The 26,978-nt window shown below is 64.2% G+C and overlaps 1 protein-coding gene and 1 long non-coding RNA gene across 2 annotated transcripts; one reads left to right on the forward strand and one right to left on the reverse strand.

Annotated features, from left to right (window-relative positions):
• Positions 1-873: 873 nt before the first annotated feature.
• LOC131807847 (uncharacterized) lies at positions 874-8,040 on the reverse strand. Its single transcript, XR_009344604.1, has 2 exons — positions 3,964-8,040; positions 874-2,662 (listed from the first exon to the last, which is right to left on the reverse strand). It is a non-coding gene; the product is annotated as an uncharacterized LOC131807847 (long non-coding RNA).
• Positions 8,041-12,031: 3,991 nt separating this feature from the next.
• On the forward strand, positions 12,032-22,005 carry GATA5 (GATA binding protein 5). Its single transcript, XM_059133288.1, has 7 exons — positions 12,032-12,300; positions 12,476-13,040; positions 14,231-14,406; positions 20,330-20,455; positions 20,857-20,944; positions 21,242-21,366; positions 21,698-22,005. The coding sequence occupies exons 2-7, from the start codon at positions 12,497-12,499 to the stop codon at positions 21,851-21,853; spliced, it is 1,215 nt and encodes a 404-aa protein (XP_058989271.1). The 5' UTR covers positions 12,032-12,300; positions 12,476-12,496; the 3' UTR covers positions 21,854-22,005.
• Positions 22,006-26,978: the final 4,973 nt, after the last annotated feature.

The following is a 26,978-nucleotide window of genomic DNA, read 5'->3' on the forward strand; positions in this document are numbered from 1 at the left end:
GGGGTGCAGGGAGCCGTGGGGTGCAGCTGGGCCTGGGCACAGCCGGGCCTCCAAGCCTGTCAGCCCAACTTTATGGCCGGGTGAGCCAAAGGTCACTGTGTTCACAGGTCACGCCAGGCACGCCTCCTGAGCATCCCAACAGCCAAGGGGGGCCCTCCACCCACCCTCCCCTGGCGCAGTTAGGGTGCCGCCAAAGGTCAGCACGGTCTCGGTTGGGAACGCCCTCCCCCCTGGGCACCGTGGGCTCAAACTCTGGAGCCGCCTTCTCCTGGGGCCCGGGCGTTTGCCCGAGGCACCGGCAGAGGCAGCGCCCAGGACTCGGCCATCTCAGGATTGGGGGTGGGATGGGGAGCTGCCCCCGTCGGGGAGGCTAAAGATGGAGCAGCTCCCCGTGTTCATCCTGACCCACCTGATGGTCTGGAGTCAGCCTGGAAACTCAGGTGGTGAGGGGAAGAGGCAGGTGGTCGGGAGCCGGGTGGGGAGCGGGTCGGGAGGCGTCCGTGCTGGTGACGCCTGCTCAGAGCTGTTCCCAGCAAGCGGGGGGGCAGGGGCGGGACTGACCAACACGCCCGGTTCTCGCAGCCCGGTTGTCGTGGGTCGAGAGAAACACACCCAGGCGACCGTCTTCGGGGACCGGCTGAACCCGGCGTCGCCCGTCCCACCACTAAACCCAGTGCAGCTGTTACAAGTTGGTGGTCGGGGGGCCCCTGGGGGCTCAGTCACTCGAGCCTCTGACTCTCGGTTTGGGCTCAGGGTCGTGAGATGGAGCCCCGCATCGGGCTCTGCACTCAGCACGGGGTCTGCTTGAGGCTGTCCCTCTCCCTCTGCTCCCCCGTCCCCCCCACCCCTGCACGTGCACTCGCACTCTCTCACTGTCTCTCTCGAAAAGTAAGTAAATCTTTTTAAAAATACATGTGCCCGTGAGGAGGGATGGCACGTGCACTGGGCAGGGAAAGAAAACACGAACCGTGTGGGGGTCAGACGCGCTCCGCCCGAACAGCGGCGCCTTCCGCACAGAGGACGCGAGTGTCCATACAAAGGGACGGGACGTCGGGAGCGAGATTCCGGGGCTTTCTGGGAGCCTGTTCACGGGGAGGAAGCTTTTTTCCAGAAAGTCAGTATTGTCCCAACTGTGAATGTGAACTTGGCTTCCTTTCGTAAGTCAAAGGTCAAAAGGCGATCCTATGGACTGCTGCGCCTTGACCAGGAAGAAAAATGATCAGAAACAACTTATTCTTCCCACCTTGGCTCCCACCTCCTTCCGGATGGAATGCCAGCTCTTCTGCCTGGTGTCCCCCAGCCACGCGCGTGCGCTGCTCACCGGTAGACGGCTCCGTCGGTTGCCTCTGCCCAGAAAGCCCTTTCCGCTCACCTCGCTCCACAGACTTCTGCCCGCACGCCACGTCCTGCCTGCGATGGGAGGGCGCTCCGGCCGCGGCACCCGAAACCCCAGTGATCACCAGGGCCGGGCAGGCGTCCCCTTCCCCCTCACCACCCCGCGTGCGTCCCTCCTGATGGTGAGCGACCACCAAAGAGGACGACCCTCCCCGATAGATGACAGCCGTGCTTCAGTCAAGGGCGTACCAGCAGAGACACTCGGCTGTGAGCTCTCCAGACCAGCTCTCAGAGGCTGGCCCCGGCCCAACGCCCTTTCCTCTGTGGGGCCAACAGACCACAGTCGTGTGGCGGAGAAGCTCTTCCCCGAGGGTCTGACTGCCCAGAGGCTCCTGGCTCTTCCTTGCCAAGCCCTGTGCTGGCCTCCAGCTGGAGTGTGGGGCAAGAGGCCCCCCAGCAGGGCTGGTTCCAGGACGGATGCAGGTGATGCCCGGCGGCTCTCCGTGCTTGATGATGGTGACGATGGCTCAGGCCAGCCTGAGCTCCTAACCCAGCCTCGCTGGGAGCTTAGGCTCATCTCCCCCACTCCTTAGACAAGGAAGCCAAAGCTCATGGGGGCCCTGACTTGCCCCGGACAAACAGAACGCCGGCCATGCGGGGCTGCACTCTGGGGGGCCACTCTTTGAAGGTGGACACAACACACGTACACTCAAAACCAACGGGTTGAGGTCCCATGCTCACTTTGCAATGATCCCCAAGTCTTCTGGTCACCCAGTCAGTGGCCACACAACTCAGGGCCACAGCTGGGCAGTAGGCAGTGAAAGGGTGTGCCCTTGCCCCGCCTGGGCAGGAGGAAGGTGTGGTGGAGCCGCACTGGGGCCAAAGGTTCTGTTTCGCTTCTTCCAGGTCTGCAACTTTGACCTGAAACACTCAGCTCTAAGAAGGCAGGCCCGGGCTGGCACTGACCCCGGGATGTCCCCTGGCAAGGCCTCAGGCATGGAGAGGGCAGAGTTTGGAGCTGGGGGTCAGGAGGCTGGGGACGTGCGACCTCGGGCTGGCTCACCTCCTCTCTGGGCTCAGCCCCCAACCTGCAGCTTCTCTTTCTGCAGAACCAGGTGGACGGACCTCCTCCCAGAATCAAAATAGGTTCAGGTCCAAGTCTAGAGCCTGAGGGCCCTGCAAATGATGTTCCCCGACCAGAAGGGCGTCCCAGTGAGGCTGGAGCGTGCAGACACCTGGGAGCTGCAAGGCCACCGCAGACGGGACCTGTGTCCCCAGGCGAGAGGTCCCTGTCCGGGGGCCTCCTGGCTGCCCTCCCATCGTGGCCCTGAGTCCAGAGGAGGAAAGGGACAGAAGGGCAAGAGGAATTCACCCCCAGCCCCTCCACGTCCATCCCCAAGTTCCCACAGGGGCCAGGAAGTGGGCAGGAGCGAGGCACGGGAGTTCTCCAGCCCAGCCAGAGGATCAAACGTCCAGATAAGCCCCAGGAAGGCTCTGTCCAGAGCAGCCACGTTAATCAGGCAACAGAAGAACCAACAGAGGACAATGCCACAGCGGGGCTGGGGGAACAGCCTTTGGCTGCCCCCCACTCCATGGAGTCGCAGTCCTTCCCGTCAGCCCCGCTGCTCTGTGTCCCAGCAAAGAACCTGCCCGGCTTATCTGCAAGAAAAGCACTCACCTCCCTGAATCCATGGAGCAAACACGGCCGCTATCCAACGCGGCCGCTCTCCGCCGCTGCGTGACCCACCGCCCCCATAAGCGGGGACATTGTGAGCAACGTCCGTGCAGACCCAGGAGGAACCCAAGGAAGCTGCTCCCCGGACAGACTCGAGAGACCCAGCACATCCTTGGACCTGCAGCCCGTGGACAGGACCTGCCCTGCCCAGAAAGGGCACCAGGGGCTGGCACCCCACTCCTTCCGCCCTCCTGCTCTGAGACACGTTCTGTTCAATCGGGAAAGTTCCTGTGGGGCCGCTCCTTACTCCGTAAGCTGTAAGCGTGTACCCCTTACAGCGGGGAGCGGGGTGCAGGCTGTGAGAGACACGCCCATGATGGATGCACGACCCGAGGGTCGGGCGTGTCATAGCGCTTAGTCCGGCGTTGCTCCGAGGGCTCAGGGAACGTCCGTCCCGTGGAACGCTCCCCAAAGAGGGTTCCCTTGTCAGCCTCTGGAAAGCGTGTGCTTCTCCCCACCACGGCACTCGCTAGGTAAAAGGTCGGGGGATGTCTTCCCAAATGTCACCTTTTCAAGCCTATTTCCCGTCATCTCACCGTTGCGCCTTTCACCCCGAGCCCTTTCCAAGGAACACCGATGAAGCCCCACAACCCTGCTTCGAGAAACGAGTCCCAGGCCTCCGATTCACCCAAACCTTCCTACAGCTCCTAGAGGGGACCCTGGGGTCTGTCCCCACCAAGGAGCTAGAGGCAGCACAAGTGTCTGACGGCTCTCTAGGTCATCGCCAAACCTGCCAGCTTCGGGACTGCCTTGATGCCAAAGCTATCAAGGAGCTCCCACCACCCCAAGAGACGGGCTAACTTCCGCAGGTGCCTATGGGACTTGCAGGCGGCAGGTGCTGGCTCTGGGCCCGCCCCCGGCTCCGAGTCATCCCCCCCTGAAACAGGCATTACCGCTCTCACGGAGGAAGTCAGCTCAGGAGGTGCAGGCCTCACTAGATCGATGAGTCCGTTGGCGATGAGCGTCTTCTAGGCCCAGGTGGAATGACCTTCCTGCAAACAGTGACCTCCCTGTGGGGGGTCTGGTCTCTCTCTGAAATATCTGAACCAGGAGGCAGTCACAAAGGGACTGCGCAAGGAAGTGACGAGACAGTAGAGAGAGGCGGGTCTGTGGCAACGAGAAGTGCCCCTGCCTGTTCGAGGGGGAGCCCCTCACCTGGGACAAAGGGTGCCCTGCATTTTGTTTGTTTTTCCAAGACAAAATAAATCTGGATTTTCACATAATTTTTTTCCCACTTTTAAAACACAATGAGGCAAGCCCACCCAGCTGCCTGTCTGTGGCCCTGATCTCAGTGTCAGAGAGGAAGGAACCGTGCGCGGGGCGCGCAGCAGTGCCCCAAGCCCCAGCCTCCGTCAGGGCTCCCGGGCCGGACCGTGTGGCTCACCCCGACACTTCCTCCGCGTCTCTCCGTGTCGGCCCCACACCGCGGGCTCATGGGAGTGGGCCAGGCCTGCTGGGTCGCCCGCGTGTCCCCAGGCCTGGCCTACCACGTACGTGGCTCAGGAGTCATGGAGAGCACAGCGGCTCCTCTCGGCCGGGCCCAGCCCCAGCCCACTGAGCGGAAGATGGGGCTGCCCAGGAGTGGGTGCGGCTGTGCTCCAGGCATCCCTCTGAGCACTGCTCTGCGGGGCTGGGCGAAGTGGGTGTCCAGGTGTAGAGGTGGTCTTTGGGCAGCTGGGGGGTGGAGGGGCGTCTTCTTTCTGCAGCCCCAGAGGGAGGAGAAGAGGAGGGAGTTGCCCCCGAGTCTGCGGCCGCCTCTGGCGCCTCCCTGTCCGCGTGCTGGGTGCGTCCTCCACCCCACAACGTGCCAGCAGCCCCTTATCTGCTCTGCAAAGGAAGTCAAGCCAGGGCAGGGGGCTTCCGGGGCCCGGGGCGCCAGCCCACGTCGGCATCTTCAGGAGACGGGGAGACGCTGGGTTTCTTCGCAACGATCCGTCTGCAGAAACGTTCCAGCTGCGCAGTGGCGGCCGCTCGGGAAATTCTTTGCACATGAGGAATGGGGTTGGTGAGCCCTGGGTGGTGCCTCGGAGGCAGGCGCAGCCTGGAACGGGTTAGATTCAGGGCTGGAGCAGGCGGCCACCCTGGGGTCAGCCTGGAGGGCTGTCCACCAACCTGCCCTCCTGCTCTCCCAAAGGAGGGGCAGTTGGCTGAGGCGGGACAGCCCAGCACAACAGTGCCCCTCCCTGCTGAGCTCTGGGCGAAGGGATCTATCACGTGCCCACCCAGGCACCGTCTGTAGTCAGCCACGGACTGGTCTCTGAGGGGCGTCAGGGAAGTGCTGGCCCCCCTCAGAGCCTGAGCTGCTCTGGCCTTGTGAGGGTTACATTATGGGGCTCAGGCCTGACTCCGACTTGGCACCGCCACCCCCACCTCTCAAGGCCTGACCAGCGGGGAGGGACCCCACATTTCCACCCTGTAGGCTGAGGAGCAGGTGGTCCGAGGGACCCCAGGCACCATTCTTGGAGGGGCCACCCCTGCCTGAGCCCCTCAGCCGGCTGTGTGGGAGGCCACGCTTTTCTCAGGGTTGCCAGATAAACATGAGCCCTCCTGTCCAGTATGAGCTTCAGCGAACCCACCAGTACATTCTCCGTGTAAGGGTGTCCTGGACGCTGCAGGACACGTCTGAATCCGGAACACGGGCTCCTGCTCAGCCCAGACTCAAGTTTACCTGGGGGCCTGCACTTCCGTCTGCTGACTCTCACCACCTCCACTCTGCTTCCCATTTGGGGCTTCTCCAGCAACCCCCACAAGGCCTCCTACCTGGGTCCAGCAGCCAGGGTTGGGGGTGACGGGAGGCTCTGGACCTGGCTGGCCTGTTGCTTCCTCTCCACCCGCCAGCTCTGGATCCGGCAAGCCGAAGTTCCTGGGCCTTTGCGTGGACAAGGAGGCAGGACAGGGAGGGGTGGGCGTGGGCCAGACCCTTTACTCCATGGGGACCAGGAGGGGACCAGGGCGAAGGTCTGGGGGCAGCCCCTCCCGGCCCCCAAGTGGGTCACCTCCCAGAGCAAAGGCAGGAAGAGCTGGGTGTCCCAAGGGGAGGGTCCTAGGGTTGTGTCTACTTCCTGGCCATGGAGGCCTCCCCCTCAACGCCCCTGGGCTGCCGTGACATGCACAGTCCCCTCCAGGGAGGAAAGTTCTGGTATCTCACCCATATCCCGCTCTTGCAGGGTCGAGGTGAGGTGGGACAGGATGTGGGGAGAGCTCCGCCCCCGGCGTGACACCCAGGAATGCTCTCGCCTGCCTCTGGGAAAGCGAGGCCCCCTTTCCTTTCCCCTGGGAGCCGTCCCGGCCCCTCCCAGAGCGTCCCTCCACCCGCGAGCAAGCAGGCAAGTTGGGTCCCGGGACACCTGTCACTCCCATTCACGAGTTTGGTGCCAAATAATGGCAAGAAAGTCCCACCGGCCCGCTCCAAAGGAGCACATTTGGAGTTTTCCAGGACCCCCCACGGACATCGTTTCGAAATGGGAGGAGAATGTAGGGAGCAACGCAGGAAGACCCCGGTTCTGAGCCATCCCACTTCTTGGAGCTGGCTTCTCTCTGGGAGTGCCCCCGGTCCCAATGGACACGTGCAGACACACTGTGCTTGTGCATGTAAGCGTGCGTGTGCAAACGTCTTTGCGTTTGCGGGTTTATCAAGGGCTCCCAGCCCCGCGCGCAGGCCAGGAGCTCCGCAGGGACCCCTCCCCCAGGGGCCTCATGCAGACCTTTCCCCCGGGAGCACAGAGCGGGCACAGACCCTTACAATGGCCTCGTGGGGAAGCCCCTCCGGCCGGGAGCCGTGAAGTGTCACTGTCAAGCCCCGAGCTCTAGTTCTACGGGTAACACATGGTTTCGTTTTCATCTCCTCTGGCAAAGTCAGGGACACAGAGCCCCAAAGGTCCAGGAACCACGAGCTCTTGTTCAAGGTCAGGCTGGCGGCTGATCCGCCCCCGTGGTCGGCCTGGGAGTCGGGCTATGTTATTACCCGCGGCCCAGCCTGGTGTCCAGGCGTCACGGGTGATGTCAGACGCTGAGGTCATTGACACCAACGAGATGTGAGGGGCTGCCGCGCCGGCCAGCCGTCCCCCTGCCCGTGCTCCCTGGGCTCGGGCCCAGGGGACCCAGAGACCCCAGCCCGATGGCCAGCTCCGGTGTGCCCTTGGGCCATGCCCGCCCCCTGTGCTCCCGCCCCGTGGCTCCCGCCCTGGCTCGTGGACATGCCCCTCGGGGGAGCGCTGCGGCCTGGAAGCCGGTCATAAATATCTCACGTGACAGGACATTTGCCAAAGCCACAGTCACACCGCCCGCTCCCCTCAAACAGGGAGATAAGCCCCTTGGAGGGTGATTACATCTCCCCCAAACAAACTTGCCTCAAGTCCCTCCCCAGAGGACCCCTCTCTGAGCGGGCTGTCTGGTGACCTGGCCTGCCGGGCTTAATGCTAAGGGGCGTCAGGAAGGGGCTCTGAAGCCAGATTAGGTTACATGAATGATGCGGAGGCCCGTGAGCTGTCTTCCTCTCCCGCTCCCCTTCCCCCGGCAGCGACTCGAGGCCCCCTGGGTCGTCCGCAGTGCAGGCCCTCTCTGGGGCCCCGGGCCTGGTGGGCAGGAGGGACGATGGCGCCCCTCGGAGAGCGGACGGGTCCTGGAAGCCGGTCCTGGAAGGAGAGGAGCCCCGAAGTGGGCCCGGTGGGCTCACTCCCGCCTCCACCCCTGCCCAGCCCTGGTCCTTGGGCAAGCCCTTCCATGGAGGCCTTGGGTCTCCCATCTGCGAAATGCTAGTGCGAACTCGCAGCTCATCAGGTGGCCGTGAGCTTTGGGGGAGTTAAAATACAGGACGTTCGAGGCCCAGGCCGCACCGGGTGCTGAGGACAGTAGTGGCGAGGCCAGCAAGGCGCAGAGGACACAGGCCACGGGGGCGGGCAGGCCAGAGGCCCCCTGGGCTCTGGAGCTCCAGCACGTGCAGGAGAGGACAGGGCCGTGCCCTTACCTGTCCCCGCTGAACCCGCCCCAGGCCACCCCCACCCCTCCCAGCCCTGGCCCCCGTCCCCAGGGGCGAGTTGTGTGCTTCAGAGTTGTCCACGTTGGGGAAAGCCCGGAACCTTCCATGTGGTTCTACGTCATTCCCCCAAGCGGCAGCCATGGGGCTCCGGGGACAGGCCGGGTCCCAGCCTTGCGAGGGTGGAGCCTGAGCAAAGAGAGACCTACTAGACGACAGGGGAGGGGCTTCGGGGTTTTGGGGGTTTTCTTTCCTAGTAAACATGTGCATTTATTTTCTAATTTAAATTCAGTTAATTAACATACAGTATATTATTAGTATATATTATATATATATTAGTTTATATATAATGTATTATTAGTTTCAGAGGTAGAGTTCTGTGAAAGGGTTTTGAACTGGCTGTTCACCACCGTGGGGAGAGGGGAGCATGGGGCCTCCCTGAGTGACTGGGGAGGACTTCGTGAGGCAAAGCCTGGGTTCCTCTGGGGAGCAGGTTCAGAGGCCCTAACCCTCCCTCTCTCCACTCCCCACCCCCCAAACAATGAAAACTGTTTTCTCTTCTGTCAATAGATGTGTTCGTGTTTGATTTAGTAATTCCTGAGCTCCGGGGTTGGAAGAAAGCAGCTGCTGGGCCAGTGAAACCCGGAGCCTAGGAGGCCGGGGATCCTCCCGCCATCCCAGCTCCGGCAATCTACCCACCACCCCCAAAGCCCCTGAGCACAGCTCCTCACAGCCCTGGAAAAGGAACTCCATTCTGCCTGGTCACCAGGGGCTTGGTGGCCAAACCTCTTATTGCACGAGTGTGGGGTCCCCCCTACCCCTAGCCACCCCAGCCATCCCCAGAGAGGGAAGACTAGCGGCCAGGAGGGGACAGTCACAGCTGACCTCTGCCGCTGACATTCCTTCTTGTGCCTCCCCGGCCTGGCTCTCAGGGTCCCCGGAGCACGAGCTGGCCGCAGCTGCGACCCCGGGCCCCAGCGTCTGCTCTGCTCACCGGGTTTCCCTCCGCGTTTGCCTACTGCCCACAGAGGACCCTCCTGGGGCAGATGGCTGCTGTACCTCCCCCGCTACCTCTTCCAAAGCCCGTCACCCCACATTACGGAGCAGCAGAGCACAGAGAGGAAAGTAATTCACCCAAGGTCACACAGACTTGAGATGGCAGAGCAGAGCCCTGAAGATCTAACTGCTTCCCGTTCACACCCCGTTCACACTCTGACCTGCTGGTCCCAAAGCCTCCTCCGAGGCCCATTGTCTGCCAGGAAGGGGAAGCAGGAACACAGCCCCCCAACCACAGAACGTGATGAGGCACAAGGGAGGGGAAAGAACTATCTATCGGGGAAGGTTGCAGACAGAAAGGGATTTGCAAGCTGAGTCTTGAGGGATGTGCAGGAGTTCGGCAAGTAAAGAAGAGCGCAGAGGAAAGGCCTTCCACGCTGGGGAGCTGCGCGCCGGCAAAGGCTGCGGGGAGGCCGGCTCCTGGCCGGACAGACGAGCAGGGGGACCGAGGGCCTGGCAGACTGGGGCACCTGGCTCCCTCAGGAAGAGGGACAGCTACACAGAAGGGTGGTGGGGTCCCTTAGTATCAGAAAGTCATTTGTGGGGGTGGGGGTGGGGGAGGCTGGGCAAGGCAGGGGTGGGGTGGAGAAGGAGCGAGGCTTGGCTCGAGTAGAAGAGCTCCGTGAAGACGTCCAGATGCTGCCACAGACAACCAGTGCCCCCTCCCACCCTGCGTCCCCCACAGGGCGGTGGTGGTTAGCAAGGTTTGCAGCCTTGTGGGGTGGGGGGCGCAGCCCCTGCTTCCACGGCTCTGGGAGGTGAGCACACACGCCAGCTGAGGGGGTGGAGGGGCTGTGGTCCCGCGCACCCCGCAGCTCAGCCCCAGACGCTTACTGCCCTGTGTGGTGTCCAGCCAGCGCCAAGGCCTCACGGAGCAAACATCCTCCTTGGAGACCAGGGTCCAGAGGCCGCTCCTGCCCTCCCCCCACCCCATATTCTGCTGGGAGAAAAGTCTCAGCCTTTTAATTGTAAAACTAATACACGTCCATTGGGGAGATTTGGGAATACAGAAAAAACCACCAGAGATCACCTCCTGTACAAAATTTTGCAAGCTTCGTTTGTTTTAATTACCTGGTTTAATTATTAGCTGTGTGACCTGGGTACGTGAGCTAACCTCTCTGGGAGTTGGGAGTGATAATAACGTCATCTACATCCCAAGACTAATGGGAGGATGAAGAGGAAACCTCAGAGGACAAAGCTGATTCCCCTGCTGATGCTGGAACTCACCGTCAGGACTCAGGACCAACTGCAGTCTATTTATACAAGCCCCGCCCCCACGCCCCCCCCATCCAGCGGGTGGGGTGAGGCCTCCCTCCTCGCCTCTCTTCACCCCAGTGGCGATGGGAGGGCAGCTTCTGTTTCAGGCCCACTATCTCAGTAACCGCTCTGAGGGCAGGAGGAGTCCTCTAGTGCTGCAAAGGTCCCCTGGTACACAGTCTCTAGCACCCGGAGTAGTACCGGGACACTTCTTGGGGGACCCACTTTGAAGTCTAGAGAGGGAGAGGGGTGGGGTTAGGAGGGGTCCCTCGGTTCAGACCCCAGAAGCCTTCGTGGGGAGAGCAGGCGTCACAGGAGTCCCTCCCGGCAGGGCAGGTGGATGGGGGTCCTGCGGGCAGGCAGGAGGGTGTGGGGGAGGGGCTGGGAACAGTGGTGGGGGGCAGTATCGAAGGTTGCCTGCTCCCCTTCCCCCTGGCACCCCAGCAAGGCTTGTGGCGAGTCCAGGGCCTGCCCTGGAAACTTCTGTGGGGTCTCCAACCCGGGTGGGCGCGGGGGGCCTTCCAGCCATGCTTCCAAAACGGTCCTTCCTGGGCAGCCCAGCCATGTTCGCCCTGGATGCCTCCACACGCACCCCAAACTCCTGGCTGCTGTCAGCTGGGAGAGTGCAGAAGAGGGCGCAGGGACCCCCGCACCCTCCCCAGGCCCACAGCCCCTGGGGTCTCACCCACCAGGGAGGGGCTAAGGGCCCATTCCTTAGAACATTCACAGCCCCAGCAACCCAGCCAAGCCCTGCCCAGACGGCGCCACCCCACATCCGCTGTAGCTGTCCCCTCAGAGGGCTGGGGGCCTGTGGAGGCCCCAGAGAGGTCCCCTCTGCCCCAGGGCTACCACCACGGGGTTCACCCAAGGAATGCCAGGGGGCACCTCCATAACCTTGGGGGTCCCCCCACCCATCCCACATTTCTGGCTCCTGGAGGAGGTCTTCCTGCGGCCCCACTGCTCGCCACCGCCAGGGCCCAGCGAAAGGTCCCACCTAGAGGCAGAGGCGAGGAGCGCGGCTGGGGCCTGGGGCAAAGGGACTGCAGCCAGGGATCCAGGTCGCGCCTGCCAACCCCGAGCCCCGGACCCCCGACCCCCACGCCCACCCCCACTCTGGGATCGCGCCGGAAGTTGCCCTGCTTGGTCAGAAACGGAGGAACCGTGGGAACCCCGCTGCACTTCGCGCATGGGGTGGCCCTCGTGCACCCGGGTGGAGCCCAGGGACACCGAGCTGGGCGTCCCCGTGGGAGCCGGATCCTGGCGCTGGGCCCCGGATCCAGCGGCGCAACGACGGAGCGCCACCACCGCATGTGCCGCAGCGCGGCGGACCGGCTCTCGGGCTCGTCCGCGGGAACCCGACACGACACCGGGCCAGCCTCGGTGGGAGCCCCGCGGGCGAGGAGGGAGGCGTGCGTAACCCCGAGTCCCCCGAACAAATTTAGGGACGTTTCCGCGTCCCAGCTAGCCCGGGGCCCGGCGGAGCACCGGCCGGCTCCCCCGCCCGCTGGAGCCGGAGCCGGCTGCTGGGTGCCCGACGCCCCGCGCCCCGAGTCCCGACCCCTTTCCCGCCGAGCCCAGCGAGCCGGGCCTGCTCGGGTCACGTGGCGCCGCGGCCGCAGCCCCAGCGCTGACCCCGCGGGAGGGGAGGGGAGGGAGGGGAGGGAGGGGAGGGGCGCCGGGGCGGGCGGGGCGGCGCGGAGGCGCGGCGGGGCGCCCGGGATTCCCCGCGGAGCTGCGCGGCCCGGGGTTCCCAGTCCTCAGCCCGCTCGTCGCCGGCCCCGCAGAGTCCGCCGCGCCCTCCGCGGGAGAGCCCCGGTCCCACCCGGCGCCTGCTCCCAGCGCGGCGGGGCCCCCGCGCCCAGGCCCCGCGGACGCGCCGCCGCTCCCTCTCGGCCCCCGCCGCGCCCACCCCGGGAAGCTCCGAGGCCCGGCCGTGGAGGAGGTGAGCTCGGCGGGGGCGGCTGCGCCAGGGCTGTCCCGCCGGCCGCTCGGGGCCACCCGCGCTCCGCCGTTCTGACCCCGCGGCGGGCTGGGGAGGGGGCGGCGCGGCGCGAGCTCGGACGCCGGCCGGGGTGCACAGTGGCCGCGAACTCGACGCCCGTCCCTCTTCCCTGCAGGTCAAGGCCACGGCGGGGAAGATGTACCAGAGCCTGGCGCTGGCCCCGAGCCCCGGCCAGGCCGCCTACGCCGACTCCGGGGCCTTTCTGCACGCGCCAGGTGCCGGCTCCCCGGTGTTCGTGCCGCCCGCGCGCGTCCCCTCCATGCTGCCCTACCTGCCGGCGTGTGAGCCGGGCCCGCAGGCCCCGGGGCTGGCCGGGCACCCCGGCTGGGCGCAGGCGGCGGCCGCAGACTCATCAGCCTTTGGCTCCCGCAGCCCGCACCCACCGGCCGCTCAGCCGCCCGGAGCCACCGCCTTCCCCTTCCCGCACAGCCCCCCGGGGCCCAGAGGCGGTGGCGGCGCAACGACCCGGGACGGCGGCGCCTACCAGGGCGCGCTGCTGGCCCGCGAGCAGTACCCCGCCCCGCTCAGGCGGCCAGTGAGCGCCTCCTACCCGACTGCCTACCCGGCCTACGTGAGCACCGAGGTGGCCCCGTCCTGGACCCCTGGACCCTTCGAAGGCAGCGTCCTGCACGGTCTCCAGAGCCCCCCTGCTGGCCTCCCCAGCCGCAGAGCCTCCTTCGGTGAGTGTGAGACTGGGGTACTGGCCCCACAGGGGTGCGAGTGCGCACCCTCCGAACCCTTCCCTGCGGGGCCCAGAACAGCGGGGACAGGTACACCCAGGCAGACGGTGATCTCCGCCACACTCTAGCGCTCCTTGAGCTGAAAATCCCGGGTCCTGAGCTCTGACACCTTCCTAACGAAGTGTTTCTACCTTTCATTCACCTGAGCTCCCCATTCCGGATCGTGCGGATTTAGAGCTTACCTCCTAGGTGCTCTTAGGAAAAGTTTTGGAAGTGGTTTTTATAAAACTCAAACGACTGGCTTCTGTAAGTAAGCTGCCGCATCCACCTCTGCTCTAGAGTGCTTACTTACATATTCTAATTTGAGACCGGGTTTCAATTGCTCCCCTGGGGTATAAATTTGGATAATCGGATTCGGGGCCTGGAAAGCGGAGATTTGCCCCACCTGGAGTCTCGACCCTATGAACCCTGTCTCACCCCTGCGGCCAAACGCGGAGGGCCCCGCTGACTCACATTTGCTGCCCGAGGGACCAGGTCCTGCCTCGCGGCTGGAGGCGGCCTCACTGGCCCGCTCTCCTTTGTGGGCCTTTGGCCGTCGCTGGCTTCCCCACACAGAACGCAGGGTCCCCTCCCCCGAGCCCAGGGTGTCCCCACAATGACTGATCCCCACCCCACCCCCACAGAGTGCCTGGCCCAGTGCCCCTGCGGTCCCCCTTCCCCCGCGTGGGCCCCTGGTGGTGACAGGGTTGCCCCCACCATGAAGCTGACAGTGAAGGGCCCCCAGCCCCCGTGGGATGTCCCCTTGCCGTCAGCGTCACCACCACAGCCCCTTGTGAATGTTGCTGAGAACAAGGCCGCTCCTGCCTCCTCTGGGGGTGGAAATTACTCCCCGGCTCCGGTGGGGGCCCCCCCTGCTGTGCACCCTGAGGTTTGACTTATTAACCTTCACCCCCCACCCCCCACCCCCGTCCCTACCCTGCCCTTCGGAAGGCAAACCCAGCAGTTCTTTTTAATCTGGCACAAACTGTATTGTATGTAAAGTTAAGAGTTAAAATCAGATACAATCAATTTTGAAATACAATAAACTCGAGGTGCACCTCAGACAAGGATACGCAGCTGTGGACCCGCGGGCTCGCGGGAGGCCAGAGCCCCGGCCGGAGCCCCGGCCCACGAGCTGCCCGTCCCCGCAGTGTCTGACTTCTTGGAAGAGCTCCCCGGCGAGGGTCGCGAGTGCGTCAACTGCGGGGCCCTGTCCACACCGCTGTGGCGTCGCGATGGCACCGGCCACTACTTGTGCAATGCCTGTGGCCTCTACCACAAGATGAATGGCGTCAACCGGCCGCTGGTGCGCCCACAGAAGCGCCTGGTGAGTGCGCAGCCAGGCCCGAGCGTCCCGAAATCCACAATCCACACCCGGTGTGGGGCTGGGAAGTGCAGGAAGGGGGGGGCAGCCTGGCTTCCCTTGGGCGTGGGCGGGTGGCCCTGGGGCTTTGCTAGGGAACCTGGAGGCCCAGGACCCACGGCAGGACCTGCCCTGAGGGTCCACTGACAGGGACAGAGGGGCACAAGCTGGGTCCCAGCTGGCCTGCGGGGCTCTGCCCTGGGGCTCCCACAGTGGCCCAGGCATGGGGCTGGAGGCTGGTGGGGAAGGTGCTGCTTTGCTGGAGGCAACTGAAATCCTGTGCAGGGGGCATTTTGGGGCCCTACCTCTGGGGGAGCACTTTCTACCCTGTACCAGGTGGTTGGGGCTGAGACCGGGTTAGGGTTGTTCAAGGCGCAGAACTTGTTTTCACTTTTGTTTTCTTCTGGCGTGTGGCGGGGTGCAGAGTGGGGGACTGGGAGCTTGACTTTTGCCCCCAGCAGGGCAGAGTCCCCGGAAGCTGTGTAAGGGTTTAAAGTCACTGTATCACACACCGCCCCACAGGCAAACTCGGATGTTCACGTACTCTGTTAAGAGCAAGGGCCTGCTTTGTTTGCAAGCTGTTGAGAGCTGCTCCGGGGTCTGAGGTCTGGGCAGGGCTGTTTCTGGGGGTTCCTCCCCTTCTGGTCTCATGCTGGTATGAACCCATGAACCCTTTCAGGGCTAGTCGGCTGGTTCTGGCCAGTTCTGGTGCCTGGGACCAATGGGAATGAGGGGGCTGGTCCCCCCGACCCCCCGGGTCTGCATGGTCCTCAGGAGCCCGACTTTATTGGAAAGGCAACTCCTGGGCCACGGGAGCCCCCCACGCTTCCAGGCCCCTGACCAGGCAGGTGGGAAGCAGGACTGACTCAGGCTGTTTGGGGGAAACCAAACAGCCTGAGTCCGTCCTGATCTAGCCTGGCATTTGGGGCTCCCCCAACTACCCTCCACTGCACTGTGCCTTTTGGGGTAACTCAGAATGCATGTCGCCCCCCCACTTTTATCCCTGCCCCCGTGGTCATGCCCCGTGACCCGACCCAGCAGCTTGGCATCTGATGTCGCCCTCGCTGAGAAGGAAACTGAGGCTGAGAGCAGCAGTGTCCTGGGGGACTGCAGCCCCAGCCCGGCCGCTCCCGGCTCCTTCCACTGTCTCCCAGGGGGACACACTGGTAAACAGGAAAAGGTGTGGGGCCTCCCTGCCTTTGCCCCCCACCCCTCACAGGGCACACTCCCTGCGGAAGGTCCTGGCCTGGGGGTGAGATAGCCACTTAGGCCTTGAGGTAGTTACCTTTGTAATTGCCGAGTGATGACCCTCGGGGCTCAGAGACCCTTGGAGGGCCCCGGGTTCCAGCCAGGACTGCCTGCCTCCTGCTCCCATGCACAGTCCGCTCCCCAGGAGCCTGCTTGGCCCTGTCCTGGGTCTCCCGGCCCAGCCCCTTCCAGACACACACACACACACACACACACACACACACACACACACACACACACTGTCCCCGTGCCGTAAAGATCAAATGAGGCAGGGCGTTTGGGCCTTGGCCTGTTCAGGGGACCGGCTGAGGACACGGCCTCTGGCCTGGTGAGGACTCTGCCTGCTAGTCTGGGGACATGGACCAGTGGGAATGAGGGGGCTGGTCCCCCCGACCCCCCGGGTCTGCATGGTCCTCAGGAGCCCGACTTTATTGGAAAGGCAACTCCTGGGCCGCTCCCAGGAGTTGTAGCTTTAAGATGCTTCCTGGGGAAGAGCCCCTTCGTGCTGCCGATCTCCCCAAGACCTCAGGCCTCGGAGAGTGGACAGTCTGGTGGCCCTGTGTCCCTGTCCAGGCAGATCTAAGTGCAGAACATACCTGGGAAGTGTTTGCCAAGTGGGACTGGGGGCCATGGGGGTGTTCACGGAGCCATCCTACTCCTGTCTGTCCTCGAGCTGCCCGAACAGGTTTCCTCTGGTTTGTTTCTGGGTTCCTGCCTGGCAGGCAGGGAGGGCTGCCCCGCCGCTTCCCCACGGCCGGTCCCAGCAGGGCCAGGCTCACGCGGAAACTCGGAGGTTCTCAGAGAGTCCTGGGACCAGAGCCCGGCCCACGGGGCTCCCTTCCACGGGGGACTGGCCAGTGGCCCCAGACTTGTCCCCACCAGTGCCTCGCTCTCCCTCACGTGTGGCCAGAACTGATGCCCGGGGAGACATTTGTCCCAACCTCCTTTTCAATGACCAGAACCGTTCTAGAAGGCCGTCAGCAGCAAGCGAGCGTCCCCCTCCCAGCAGGAGCTCATATCCCTGCTGCACTTTGGGTCCCACATGTATCCTCAGTGCAGGCGGAAACCCTTGAGCCGAGGCTTCGGTCGGTGTGGACGCGTGGGTAGTTGAGGTGGCTCTGCAGACCGCTGCGTGCCCGCTTGCGTGGCCAAGTGCTCTAGAGCCCCTGGTACCCCTCCCCCCGCACGCCAGAGCCCTGCAGCCAAGGCCAGGGGACGGCTGACGCCAGCTCCGGGAAGTGGCCCGTGCCGCATGAGGCCCGGCAGCCTCCGCCCAGCGAACCCAGGCCTTGACGAGGACCCTGGGTTTTCCTTCCTGTGTGGCCCGCCTCCCAGCTCTCACCCCTGGCTCGGTTCGCCCTTGAACAGCAGGGGACATGCGTTACCAGGTAAAGCGTCCACCACGCACTCTTTTCCAAGAGCATGGGAGGACCCGCTCCACATTGGGCCATTTTCTGTGAGCCGAGGTGCTCACTACCCCCACCCCCACCCCGCTTCAGGCTCCCCTCACCCCTGCAAACCGCACAGCCAGCCCCCTGCTCCTTGCCCTCCGCAGGCCGCGCCCCTGGCTCCACACTGCCCAGCGCCCCCAGTTCTTCTCTGGCAGCAAGGGGGCCCCGAGAGCGGCCAGGCCCGGCTGCTTGTCCGGGCAGCGCGCAAGGACGGGCGGACACAGGAGGGACGGCGGCGGGGACGTGTGGGGACATGGGCTCTAAGGAGGGAGGAGCTTCTGTCCACCCGGCGCCTCCCGCCTCTGTGTCCCTTGCGGACCGCGCGACCCGATGACGGGAGAGGATAGAGAAAGGAGCAAACACTCTGGAATCTGTTCCCCTTGTCTTTTAATTTATGCTCACTAGGAAATAATTCCCTCCTCACCCGGGCTCCCGCCGTCTCCCTCGCACTCCCAGGGTGCAGAGTGACGTCGTGAGCCGCTGAGGCCGCCGCCTGCACACCCGCCGCCTGCACACCTGTGTCTCGGGGCGCCTGTGGCTCTCCTTCTTCTGAGACACGTGGGACGTTTGTGGGAGGGGCGCACGAGCCTGAGTGTGTGTGCGCGCGAGCGCCCCTGGAAAGTAGCCCCGGTGTTCAAAGCTCGGCCAGCGTGTGTGTGTAGGAAGGACTTGGTGACGAGGGGCTGGCGGGGTGCGGTTTCTCCGGACGGCGGGCTGGCAGGGAGCAAGGCCTGGTGAGAGGGCCTGAGGGTCCCAGCGGGATGGGGACAGCAGAGGCGCAGCAGAAGCGGGGACCCGCCGGGTTCAAATACCCGACGCTCGGGTATGGGGGTCTCAGACAAGCCGCAACTAGGATTCTAGCGGAAGTAGGTCCCAAATACTGCATGGGGGCAGACTCGGACTTGCCGCTTGTCCGAAGTCCACACGGAGCCGGGCAGCCTGGGGCCTGGGGCAGGTGCCAGGGCCTTCTCCCACTGTACGAAGGAGGATGGCCTGTGGGCGGCAGGGACCCCGCCTCGTGAGGCCGGGGGGCTGGCTGTGTGCGTGGTTCCTGGCACCTGGGGACAGATGGGAGAGAGGGCCGGGGCAGGGAGAGAACACCCAGATCACGTCCAGTGAAAGCAGCTGCTTTCTAGGCAAGGTCAGGCTGGGGACCCTGGTCGGCTCCGGGTCGGGAGCCCCCTCCTGCCTGTGAGCACGTGCGCTGTCTGGCGGAGGCCGCAGCGACCATTTCCCTTCCGGTCCCGCTGGGGCCTGAGCTGGGCGCCGGCTTTGTCCACGCCGGCTCCTGCGTGAGTCGCAGCCCTAGGTGCTCCCGGGGAGGCGGCCGGGATCCCTGGGAGGCGAGACCTCAGGGAGCTTTCCCCGTCAGGGCCACGGGCTCGGCCCAGTGCTCCTCTCGAGTCTCCAAGGCCTCGTCTCTTCCTTCCCTTTCGGCCCTACTGTCCCAGAGCCTGGGGCAGAATCCTGGCTGGAACCTGGAGGCCGAGCCTTCCGCTAAACGGCGGCGAGTTCTCCGGAGCCCACGGCGGCTGCCCACAGCTGGGAGGGGAGGGGAGGGGAGGGCAAGGAGGCATTTTCACGTCTTGGGTTTTCTTGGTAATGGCTGGGCAGAGGGCTGGAGACGGGCTCCTACTCTCCCTCCTGGCCATTCCCGGGGGCAGGCCTGTGCCCTCGACCTGCAGCCTGGGGAAGGGGGTGGGCAGGAGCTGGTTGGCGGGGCCGGCCGCACTCCGCCGCTACAGAAGGAAGGCTCTTAGAGACTGTGGGAAGACGGGGAGGCTGAGCCTGGCCCCTGTCCGCCACTCCTAACCCAGGGCACGTTCCTTTTGTGTCTGCATTTGGCCCCCTTACCTTCGATTGACCCCCAGCTCCGTCCTGGAGAACCCCAAGAAGAGGAAATATATCATGGGGACGATTTGGATAAAAGGTCCTCATGGGCTTCTGTGCTGGTGCCCCCGGTGCCACTGAAACATCGGGTCAGATGTGGCCCAGTCTGACCCCGGTGCCGTGGGGAAGACCAGTCAGAGACCCCGTGTCCCACCGCTGTGGTCCGGGTGAGGGGGACAAGGACCTGGACGGGGGCCTCGGTGCAAGTTGGGGGACGGTTGGGCAGCTTCAGACACCAGAGGGCCGGGACGGGGGCTGAGGACAAGACAGTGGTGCTCCCCGAAGATGGAGCCTGGCGTCTGGGCAGGTTGGAGCCACCAGCAGGCTGTGCTGAGGGGTACAGGGGTACAGGCTTGAGTCCGAGGTCTGAGGTGCCGCCGGGGCGGGGGGAGGTGGCCGGCACCCCAGCCTGGAGGTCCCAGAGTGCAGGTGAACCCACCCATCCGACACAGGCAGGCTGGGCTCTGGCCCCTCACGGAATCCTGAGCAGGTGGGAGGGCCCCTGTGTCAGGCCCACCTCAGCCGGCCAGCTTGGCAGAGCCCCGTCCCAAGCCTGGTCCAGACTCAAAGCCCCGAATGAGCCACTCTCTTAGAGTCCCTGGAGCTGGTGGCGTCTGGGCCTTGCCAGGCCCCCAAGTGCAGAGAGGTTTGGGGTCTCTGGCCCAGTGAGACCCACGGAATTGGGGGTCAGTGCTGCAGGGATACGTGGGAAGGAGGGCGGCCTTTGGAATGTCAGGGCCTCAAGAAAGTTCTGGATGGGGACAGGCACGAGGGAGGTGTGGGGGCCCAGCCTGATGCCTTCAGCTTGCCGACGCTGGAGAGAGCTTGCGCTGAGCACGCGTGCTAGATCCGTCTTGGAAGGCGGTTGCCCTGCCTGCTTAGCCTGGGGCCTGAGCTCCAGGGGGGACCCTGTGGCCCAGGGTTGGGGGTTCTGCTCCATCCCAGCAGCCTGGGGTGAAGCTGCGTTGGCCGTGAAAAAGAGCACCAGAAAGCAATTGCCTTTTTGTGTTGGGTCCTTCATGGGTCCTGACCCCAGGACGGCTGGATCTGTTCTCATCCCTTTTTACTGGGGGGGGGAAACTGAGGCCCAGAGTGGTGAAGTGACCCGTCCCACAGTTCGAGGTGCAGGGAATCAAAGCTCCAAGGAATGCAGGCCCCTGGGGGGCCGACCTGACGACCCTGGTGCCCGAAGCCTCCTTGCCCAGCCCCACGTGGTCCCGGACCGGCTGCGGGTCCGTCCCGAGTGCTGCTGGTAGAGCCCAGCGCCCCCGCTCACACGGGCCTCCCACCGTCCGCAGGCCTCATCCCGCCGCGCGGGCCTCTGCTGCACCAACTGCCGCACGACCACGACGACGCTGTGGCGGCGCAACGCGGACGGGGAGCCAGTGTGCAACGCCTGCGGCCTCTACATGAAGCTTCACGGGGTGAGCGGGCGCATGGGGGGCACGGCTGCTGCCGCCGGGCGGGAGGCAGGGAGGGGCGGGGCATGCCTCCCACGTGGCCACCACCCACTGCCCGCACCTCTGCCGTTCCCGCCTGCCCCCCCCAATCCCCGGCTCAGCCTGGGACGGGGGGGTGGGTCTAGGCCCCCTGGGGTGGTATGTGCACCCCTACAGCTCTGGGGGGTTCGGGCCTGGACCGGCTCCTGCCCACCCTGCCTGGAGGAAGGGGCCACGCCAGGGCCAGCTGCGCCCCAGATGGGGCTCTAGGACCTGCTCGGCTCCCTGAGTGGCTCCGCAGGCCGACACGAGGGCCTGTGGCCGTGCGAGGGGCCTGGGGATGGGCAGGGACAGGACTAGCCGCGGCCCCTGCCCGCCCCTGCCAGGTGCCGCGGCCCCTGGCGATGAAGAAGGAAAGTATCCAGACGCGGAAGCGGAAACCCAAGGGCGTTGTGAAGACCAAGAGCTCTTCGGGTGCGTGGGGCAGGGCCTGGGGGGACGTGGGAGGGAGCCCAGCCCCCCGCCTCGCCCCGTGGAGTCCCTGCAAGCGTCTCGGACTCCCCCGTTAGACAGTTACGTGTTGGGCTCAAGCACTGTCCTTCCGAAGTGCAGATGCGCCGACTCTACCCTGGTGGCATCTGGCCTGGGGACAGTGGTGTGGGCCCACCCAGCTGGGGCAGGAGGCAGGCTGAGGGTGCCACAGCCAGGCCCTCTCGTTAACTGGCCTGTGCAGCTCGATCTGGCAGCTTCTGTAAACGCCCCACCTTCCAGGATGCCCAGCAAACAGCACAACCTCGCCGCCTTCCGTCCCGGACCCTGAAAACCCAGCAGCTGCTTTGAAACCCAAACCCAGCCTGGCGTCCCCTTCATGTCCTGGGTCCAGCGTCGCCTCCCAGGTAAGGCAGGTGGGGTGAAGTGGGGTGTCCAGAGCTGGCTCCCAGCTACTCCTCAAGGAACCCCGACTCCCTGACCAGGTCAGACCCCAGCTCTGCCCTCAGGGCCTCTCCCAGGAGCGCAGGGCTGGGCACACAGGTGGTCACTGGTACCAGCAGCAGACGCCAGGCTTCGAGCCGCACACGTCATCCCGCCCATCGCAAGGAGGCCCAGACGCTAACCCTGCGGAGGCCCCTTAAAGCAAATAGCCGGGTCATGAGGGCTCCTTTCCCAAGCGACGCCAGCTGGCCATTCCTGTCCCTGCACTCCCATAATCCCCTGCTCTCCCTCCAGGCCTCCATCCAGGCAGACGACCCCCTGGCCCCCAGCCACTTGGAGTTCAAATTTGAGCCCGAGGACTTTGCCTTCCCATCCACAGCCCTGGGCCCCCAGGCTGGCCTTGGTGGGGCCCTGCGCCAGGAGGCCTGGTGTGCGCTGGCCTTGGCCTAGGTCCCCGGGCACCCAACAGACCCATCTCACTGCCCGTTGGGGTCCAGCACAGTGGAGAGAGCTCACTGGGCCCACCCACCAGAAGAGACAAGCGAGTGGGACCTTGAGGCTCTGGGCAACCCTCGCCACGGTGAGGGGGAGGCCTCTGTACAGACGGCGGTCAGGCCCCAGAGCAGGAAGAAGGCTGAAGAGAAGGACCTGCGCCCACACCACAGACAGCCGGGGACTCTCCTAAATGCTGTGGCAGGTCAGGCCCGGCCACTCCAGCCAAGGCTGATCTGGGACGCCCATTGCCAACTTGAGTTCTCTTGTCAACATTTGCCATCACCATGTTTACACGTTACAGAAGTTGGGAAAAACCCCAATCTCCTACTATGAAACCAGAATCACAGATGAAATGCCGAGGTCAGGCCCACAGTGTGAATGCCGGGAGCGGCTGGACATGACGCCTCCTGGAGCCTCGGGATCTGTCCCTTTCTCTCGCCTGATGGACAGAACTACGGCACGGAGAACTTCCCCTCCTATGAGTGAAGGACTGCCAGGGACAGATGTGTAGGTCGTGCACTGTACCAGGATGCCACCCCAAGGGCAAGCCACTCACGCTGTAGTCATCATCTACTTGTGTATTTATTTGGATGGTTTTCCCAAAGGGGGCAGTAGGGGTCCTCATGCTGACTGAATCTGTGTGTTGTGACCATTTCTGACAGGCAGAGTACAGGACCTGGGTCCTCGTGCTGACCTCACAGGCTCTGTCAGGGCCGGTGGCCGGGTGACCACATGTCCTGGCTCACCTGGGGTCAGTCCAGCTTCATTTGTTGCCCCAGTGGAATTGTTAATAACACCAATTTACTTACGGAAGCCCTCCCCTCCCGGAGCGGGGTGACAAATCAGCAGGCCGTGCTGGCGGGAGACCGCTCTGCCCACGGGAGCCAGGGAGGCGATAGGGAGGGGTGGGAGTGGGGCTCGCCAGGCCAAGGGGCCGCATCCTCGCTTCCGCTCGGCGGCTGCAGCATGAGCAGGCTGGAGAAGCTGCGAGTGCCAGCTTCCAGAATGGGTCCGTCCGTCTGTCTGTCCTGAGCAGGCACCTGGAGTTCGAGCTGCACAATTCACATGTGATCTTGTCTTTTTTTTTTTTTTTTTTTTTTTTTATCAAAGACAAATGAAGCCATGAGAAAAAATGTAAAATAAAGACATTGATTTTACATTGCCTTTTCCCAAATGCTTATGAGGCTTTCCAGCCTCGGCCCCGCAGGCCAGGTCGGCCCCCAGTCTGGCACTCAGTCGGGCCGTCTCCACGTGTGCTGGACCTCACTAGCCACTCCGAGTGGGTCAGGAGTCCCTTAGGCACAGGGCCTTCGAGGCCACCGGCCAGCATGGGAGAGGAACCCGGGGTCAGCGGGCGCCCACCCTTGGAGAGGTCCGCGCTCCCGGGTCAGGTGTACGGGCATTCGGGGCGCTGCCCTGCCTCATATTGCTGCACTGGCCGGTGGTGAGGGGACAGGGACCAAGATGTGGTTTGGGGCACTGGGAGCCCGTGTCCCCATGTAGCTCTCAGTCTCCTCACGGTGGGTCATCGGGCAGTCAGGCAGTGTTGGGGTGAGCCCGGAGAACACGAGGCATGAGTTGGGCCCCCAGGCAGGCCAGGCGCTGGCACCTCTCACTTCTGGATGTCCAGAGAAAGTCACTAACATCGGGGCCTTGGCCCCATCTGTGAGTCAGGACCCCCACCCTGCTACATGGAGGGCTTCAGCAGGGGCTGCCCAGATCTGGGTGAACCAATGGGCCCGTTTAATGCAGACTCTTGGGGTCCGGGAGCCTGCATGGTGGCCAGCACCTAGGGTGCCTGCAGAGCCACATTGGGAACCGAGTGGCCAAGGCCAGGCTGCGGAGGAAGACCCCCGGGGTGCAGTCTGTCTAACGGGTCACAGCCAGCACTTTCAGAAAGCAGACTGGGCAGGAGAGGTGGGAACAGAGTTGTACCTGCAGGGTTTTGCCTGTGGGCGGACGTGCCGGGGGGACGGGGCTCAGCCTGGACATCACACCTCTGTCACAGGCTGTGGGGAGCTTGCTACCATCTCGTCTGTGTGCCCACACGCCCTGGGCTGCCATTCCCGGGAGATCACTCAGAAGGGAGCAGATGAGGCAGAGGGGTAAGCAGCCACCCCGAGGGGCAGGGCAGCCCCTCTTCCTACCTGTCTGCGGAGCCCCTTCCCACCCTGCCAGGTTACTGGGTCCCCGAGTACGAGAGCCGGATTTGAGAGAACCAGTTGGCAGTGCCCTCCTCTGCCCACCCGGCCCCAAGCAGCTGTGGGGAGGGACGCAACTGTCCTCCGGCCCCGCCAGGCCCGGCCCTTCCTCAGGCTCCAGGAGAGGGTGACGGGCCCCAGAGTGAAGGAGATGAGAGGCAGGAGATGGGGGGAGGCCATCGAGTACCTCGAGGACCACGTGGCAGCACATCCGGGCCTCGGCGCAGAAGGGACAACACAGCACCTTCGCAGAGCCACCACTCAGGACCCAGTGCTTCTGGCGGAGCCTCGGTTTCCTCATCTGTAGGTCGAGGAGGATGCCATGTGCCTATGGCCAGGTCTGGCATCCACACAGGCACACAACGGGTCCAGGCCTGGCAGTCCCTGGTGTACCGAAGCAGCGTTCTCCACTACCCAACCCAAGGAGGCTTCCTGGAGGTGTCCACTGTAGGACAGGTAGGGTCCCCACAGGAGCAGCTGGGTGCCCCAGCCCCCAGGCGCCCAGCCTGTGAAGAGGGGTCCTGGACAGGGAGGGGGAGGGTTGACAAAGAGGGAAGGAAGCAGTGACTTCCTCCCTGTTTTTGTCATTTTTTAAATGTGTCGTGCCCAGGATGAGGTGGGCCGGGCGCCCCACCTCTGGGCATGGGTGTTGCTGCTAATCTAAGCCTTTTCCCCAGTGCCCCTTCAGCACCGGAAGCTGTCAGGACCCAGAGCCTTAATATAGCTGCCGGCGCCCCCTTCCTGCGACTCTTCCTCCCGCCAGCCCACCCCAGCCCCGCCCGCGGGCCATAAACAACCGGACGAGCCGGGGAGGTTGGCGGCGTGGGCAGCGCGGCCACTCTGGCAGGGACAGGAACCGAACGGCGGCCCTCGTGTGCTGGCTGACTGCGGGCTCCCTTCCCAGCACCTGCCCAGGCGGAGCAGGGACCCTTGATCTTGCCACAGTCCCGGCCACAGAAGGTGTCCCCTGAGCCCCCGTGGGGTTCTTCCCGAGTGCCTCGAGGCAAGGAGAGGACCCCCGAGGAAAGAGGGTTGAGACGCTGAGATCCAGGGTGTAGAAGAAAGGGAGACACCCCGGGTCCCTTCAGCTGGTTTCCCTCCCCACACCCGCTCAGAGCCCTAACACTCCCCTGCAGGAACAGAGCCTCGGGCCGAAGCCCCCAGCAACAGCTGGCAGGGCCTCGTGGGGACCCCACCCCCAGGTCGTCAGGGACACGGCCAGCTCGGTGACAGCAGCACCCTGCATTCAGTGCCCGCCCCAGGGTGCATGTTTGTACCCTCAGGCCCTGGTGCTGCCTCACCCGAAGCCTCCAGTCACCTGCCCCAGCGTCACCCCAGCAGCAGAGCCCGGGGCCCCGTGTGCAGCTGGGCGGGACCCGAGGGCTTCTGGGGGCTCAGGGGGGCCTGGGCTACCACCAGAGACAGCTCACTGACCAACGGGTGCAAATTCTCTAGGGCGCTTGTCTGAAAAGTGGAACATGCTTCTTGAGAAGGGAAAATGGTCCTTTGGGATAAGCAACACAGGGTACCAACTTTGTATTTGACCAAATAAGGACATTTCTTAGAAGAGAACAGTTGCTGCTGTCACCAGCATCAAACACAGACCATCCTGCCACCAGACACAGCCGGCCGCCGTCTCCGGGGACGGGGCGATGGCTTTATAGCTTCTTGCTGCCTTCCTCTGCTGCAGACCGCGGACGGCTTGTGGCGGCCTAGGCAGCCGTCCTCCAGGGCATGCAGTCAGGCGCTCAGACAGAGGACGACCAGGCCTCAGGGTCCTAGCCCCCAAGTGAACCCCCATTTGGCTAACGGAGGCCCAGAGACCAGGTGCCCCCCCGGCCACATGGCGCCAGGGGTCCCCATCTTTCCTCCTGTGTGCATTTGGCAGACGCTGAACTGGCCCCAAAGGGGAGGGGGCTGGCTGAGCCCCACAGTCGTGCTGCAGCCGGGGTGGGGGTAGCCGGGCTGACGACCACTCGGAGGCCATGGCAGGCAGCCCCCACCCATGCCCTGCGACGCCCGCCAAGATGTTGACACGGACGGCTCCAGCCGCCTTATTTATTATCTGATAAAGGGCTCTCGGCACCGCTGGTGGACGGCGTCTGGCCGCGCTGGGGCCTGGGGGAGGGAACCGGGTGGGGGGGGAGGACAGGAGGCCAGAGCAGGCCTCCACACTGGACTCTGGGGCAGGACACACTGAGGAATCTGGGCTTTTCCCTTCCTGGCGAGAGGCTTTCCTCCACTGCCCCGGAGCCAGCGGGCCACAGAGGAGCTCAGCGCCTGCACAGGGCTACCCCGGGCCTCCGCGTCTGGGAGTCGCACCCCACAAGACCTGCGACCCCATGGTCTCTGGAGAATCTCCAGCCGGGTCCTCCTGGCCATCGGCCCCTCCCATCCAGCTGCCCATCCTCCACCCCTCCGCTTGGCCCAAAGCTCAGATTTTCCATGATGCAAATCTGGGCCTGTTTCTTCTTTGTTTCCAAACACTCACCCCAGGTAGCAGCCCAGCAACGGCCCAGCTGACCAAAACCCTGACCGCCCCATGACCTCAGGGCTTCCGTTCCCCACACTCATGTCCACTCTTAGGGACAGGGAACACCTGCCAGCATCCAAACCCACCATGCCTCTGGGCCTTTGCACGTGCTCTTCCCTCAGACCCCAGTGCTCTGTGGGCATAACTGGTGACATGCACATGGGGGTCAAAACACTCTGTGCTGCCTCCTCCAGGAAGTCTTCCTCAGGCCGTGCCAGGAGGTCTCTCTAAGCAGAGCCGTCCTCACTGCCGGGGCTGCACTTGCACGAGGGAGACACCCCATGTGCTCGAGAAGCGGGGTGGGCCAGGAGGTGACGGAGATGCTGTAGACGGAGCCTTTGAGATT

This window comes from Mustela lutreola, chromosome 9 (genome assembly GCF_030435805.1).
Source record: "Mustela lutreola isolate mMusLut2 chromosome 9, mMusLut2.pri, whole genome shotgun sequence".
NCBI classification, from domain to species: Eukaryota; Metazoa; Chordata; class Mammalia; order Carnivora; family Mustelidae; genus Mustela; species Mustela lutreola.

Bases quoted from the DNA above. Each gene is read 5' to 3' on its own strand.
- GATA5 (XM_059133288.1), top strand. From the start codon at position 12,497: ATGTACCAGAGCCTGGCGCTGGCCCCGAGCCCCGGCCAGGCCGCCTAC. The intron at 13,041-14,230 runs GTGAGTGTGAGA...CCGTCCCCGCAG, and splicing joins CAGCCGCAGAGCCTCCTTCG to TGTCTGACTTCTTGGAAGAG. The intron at 20,456-20,856 runs GTGAGCGGGCGC...CGCCCCTGCCAG, and splicing joins TCTACATGAAGCTTCACGGG to GTGCCGCGGCCCCTGGCGAT.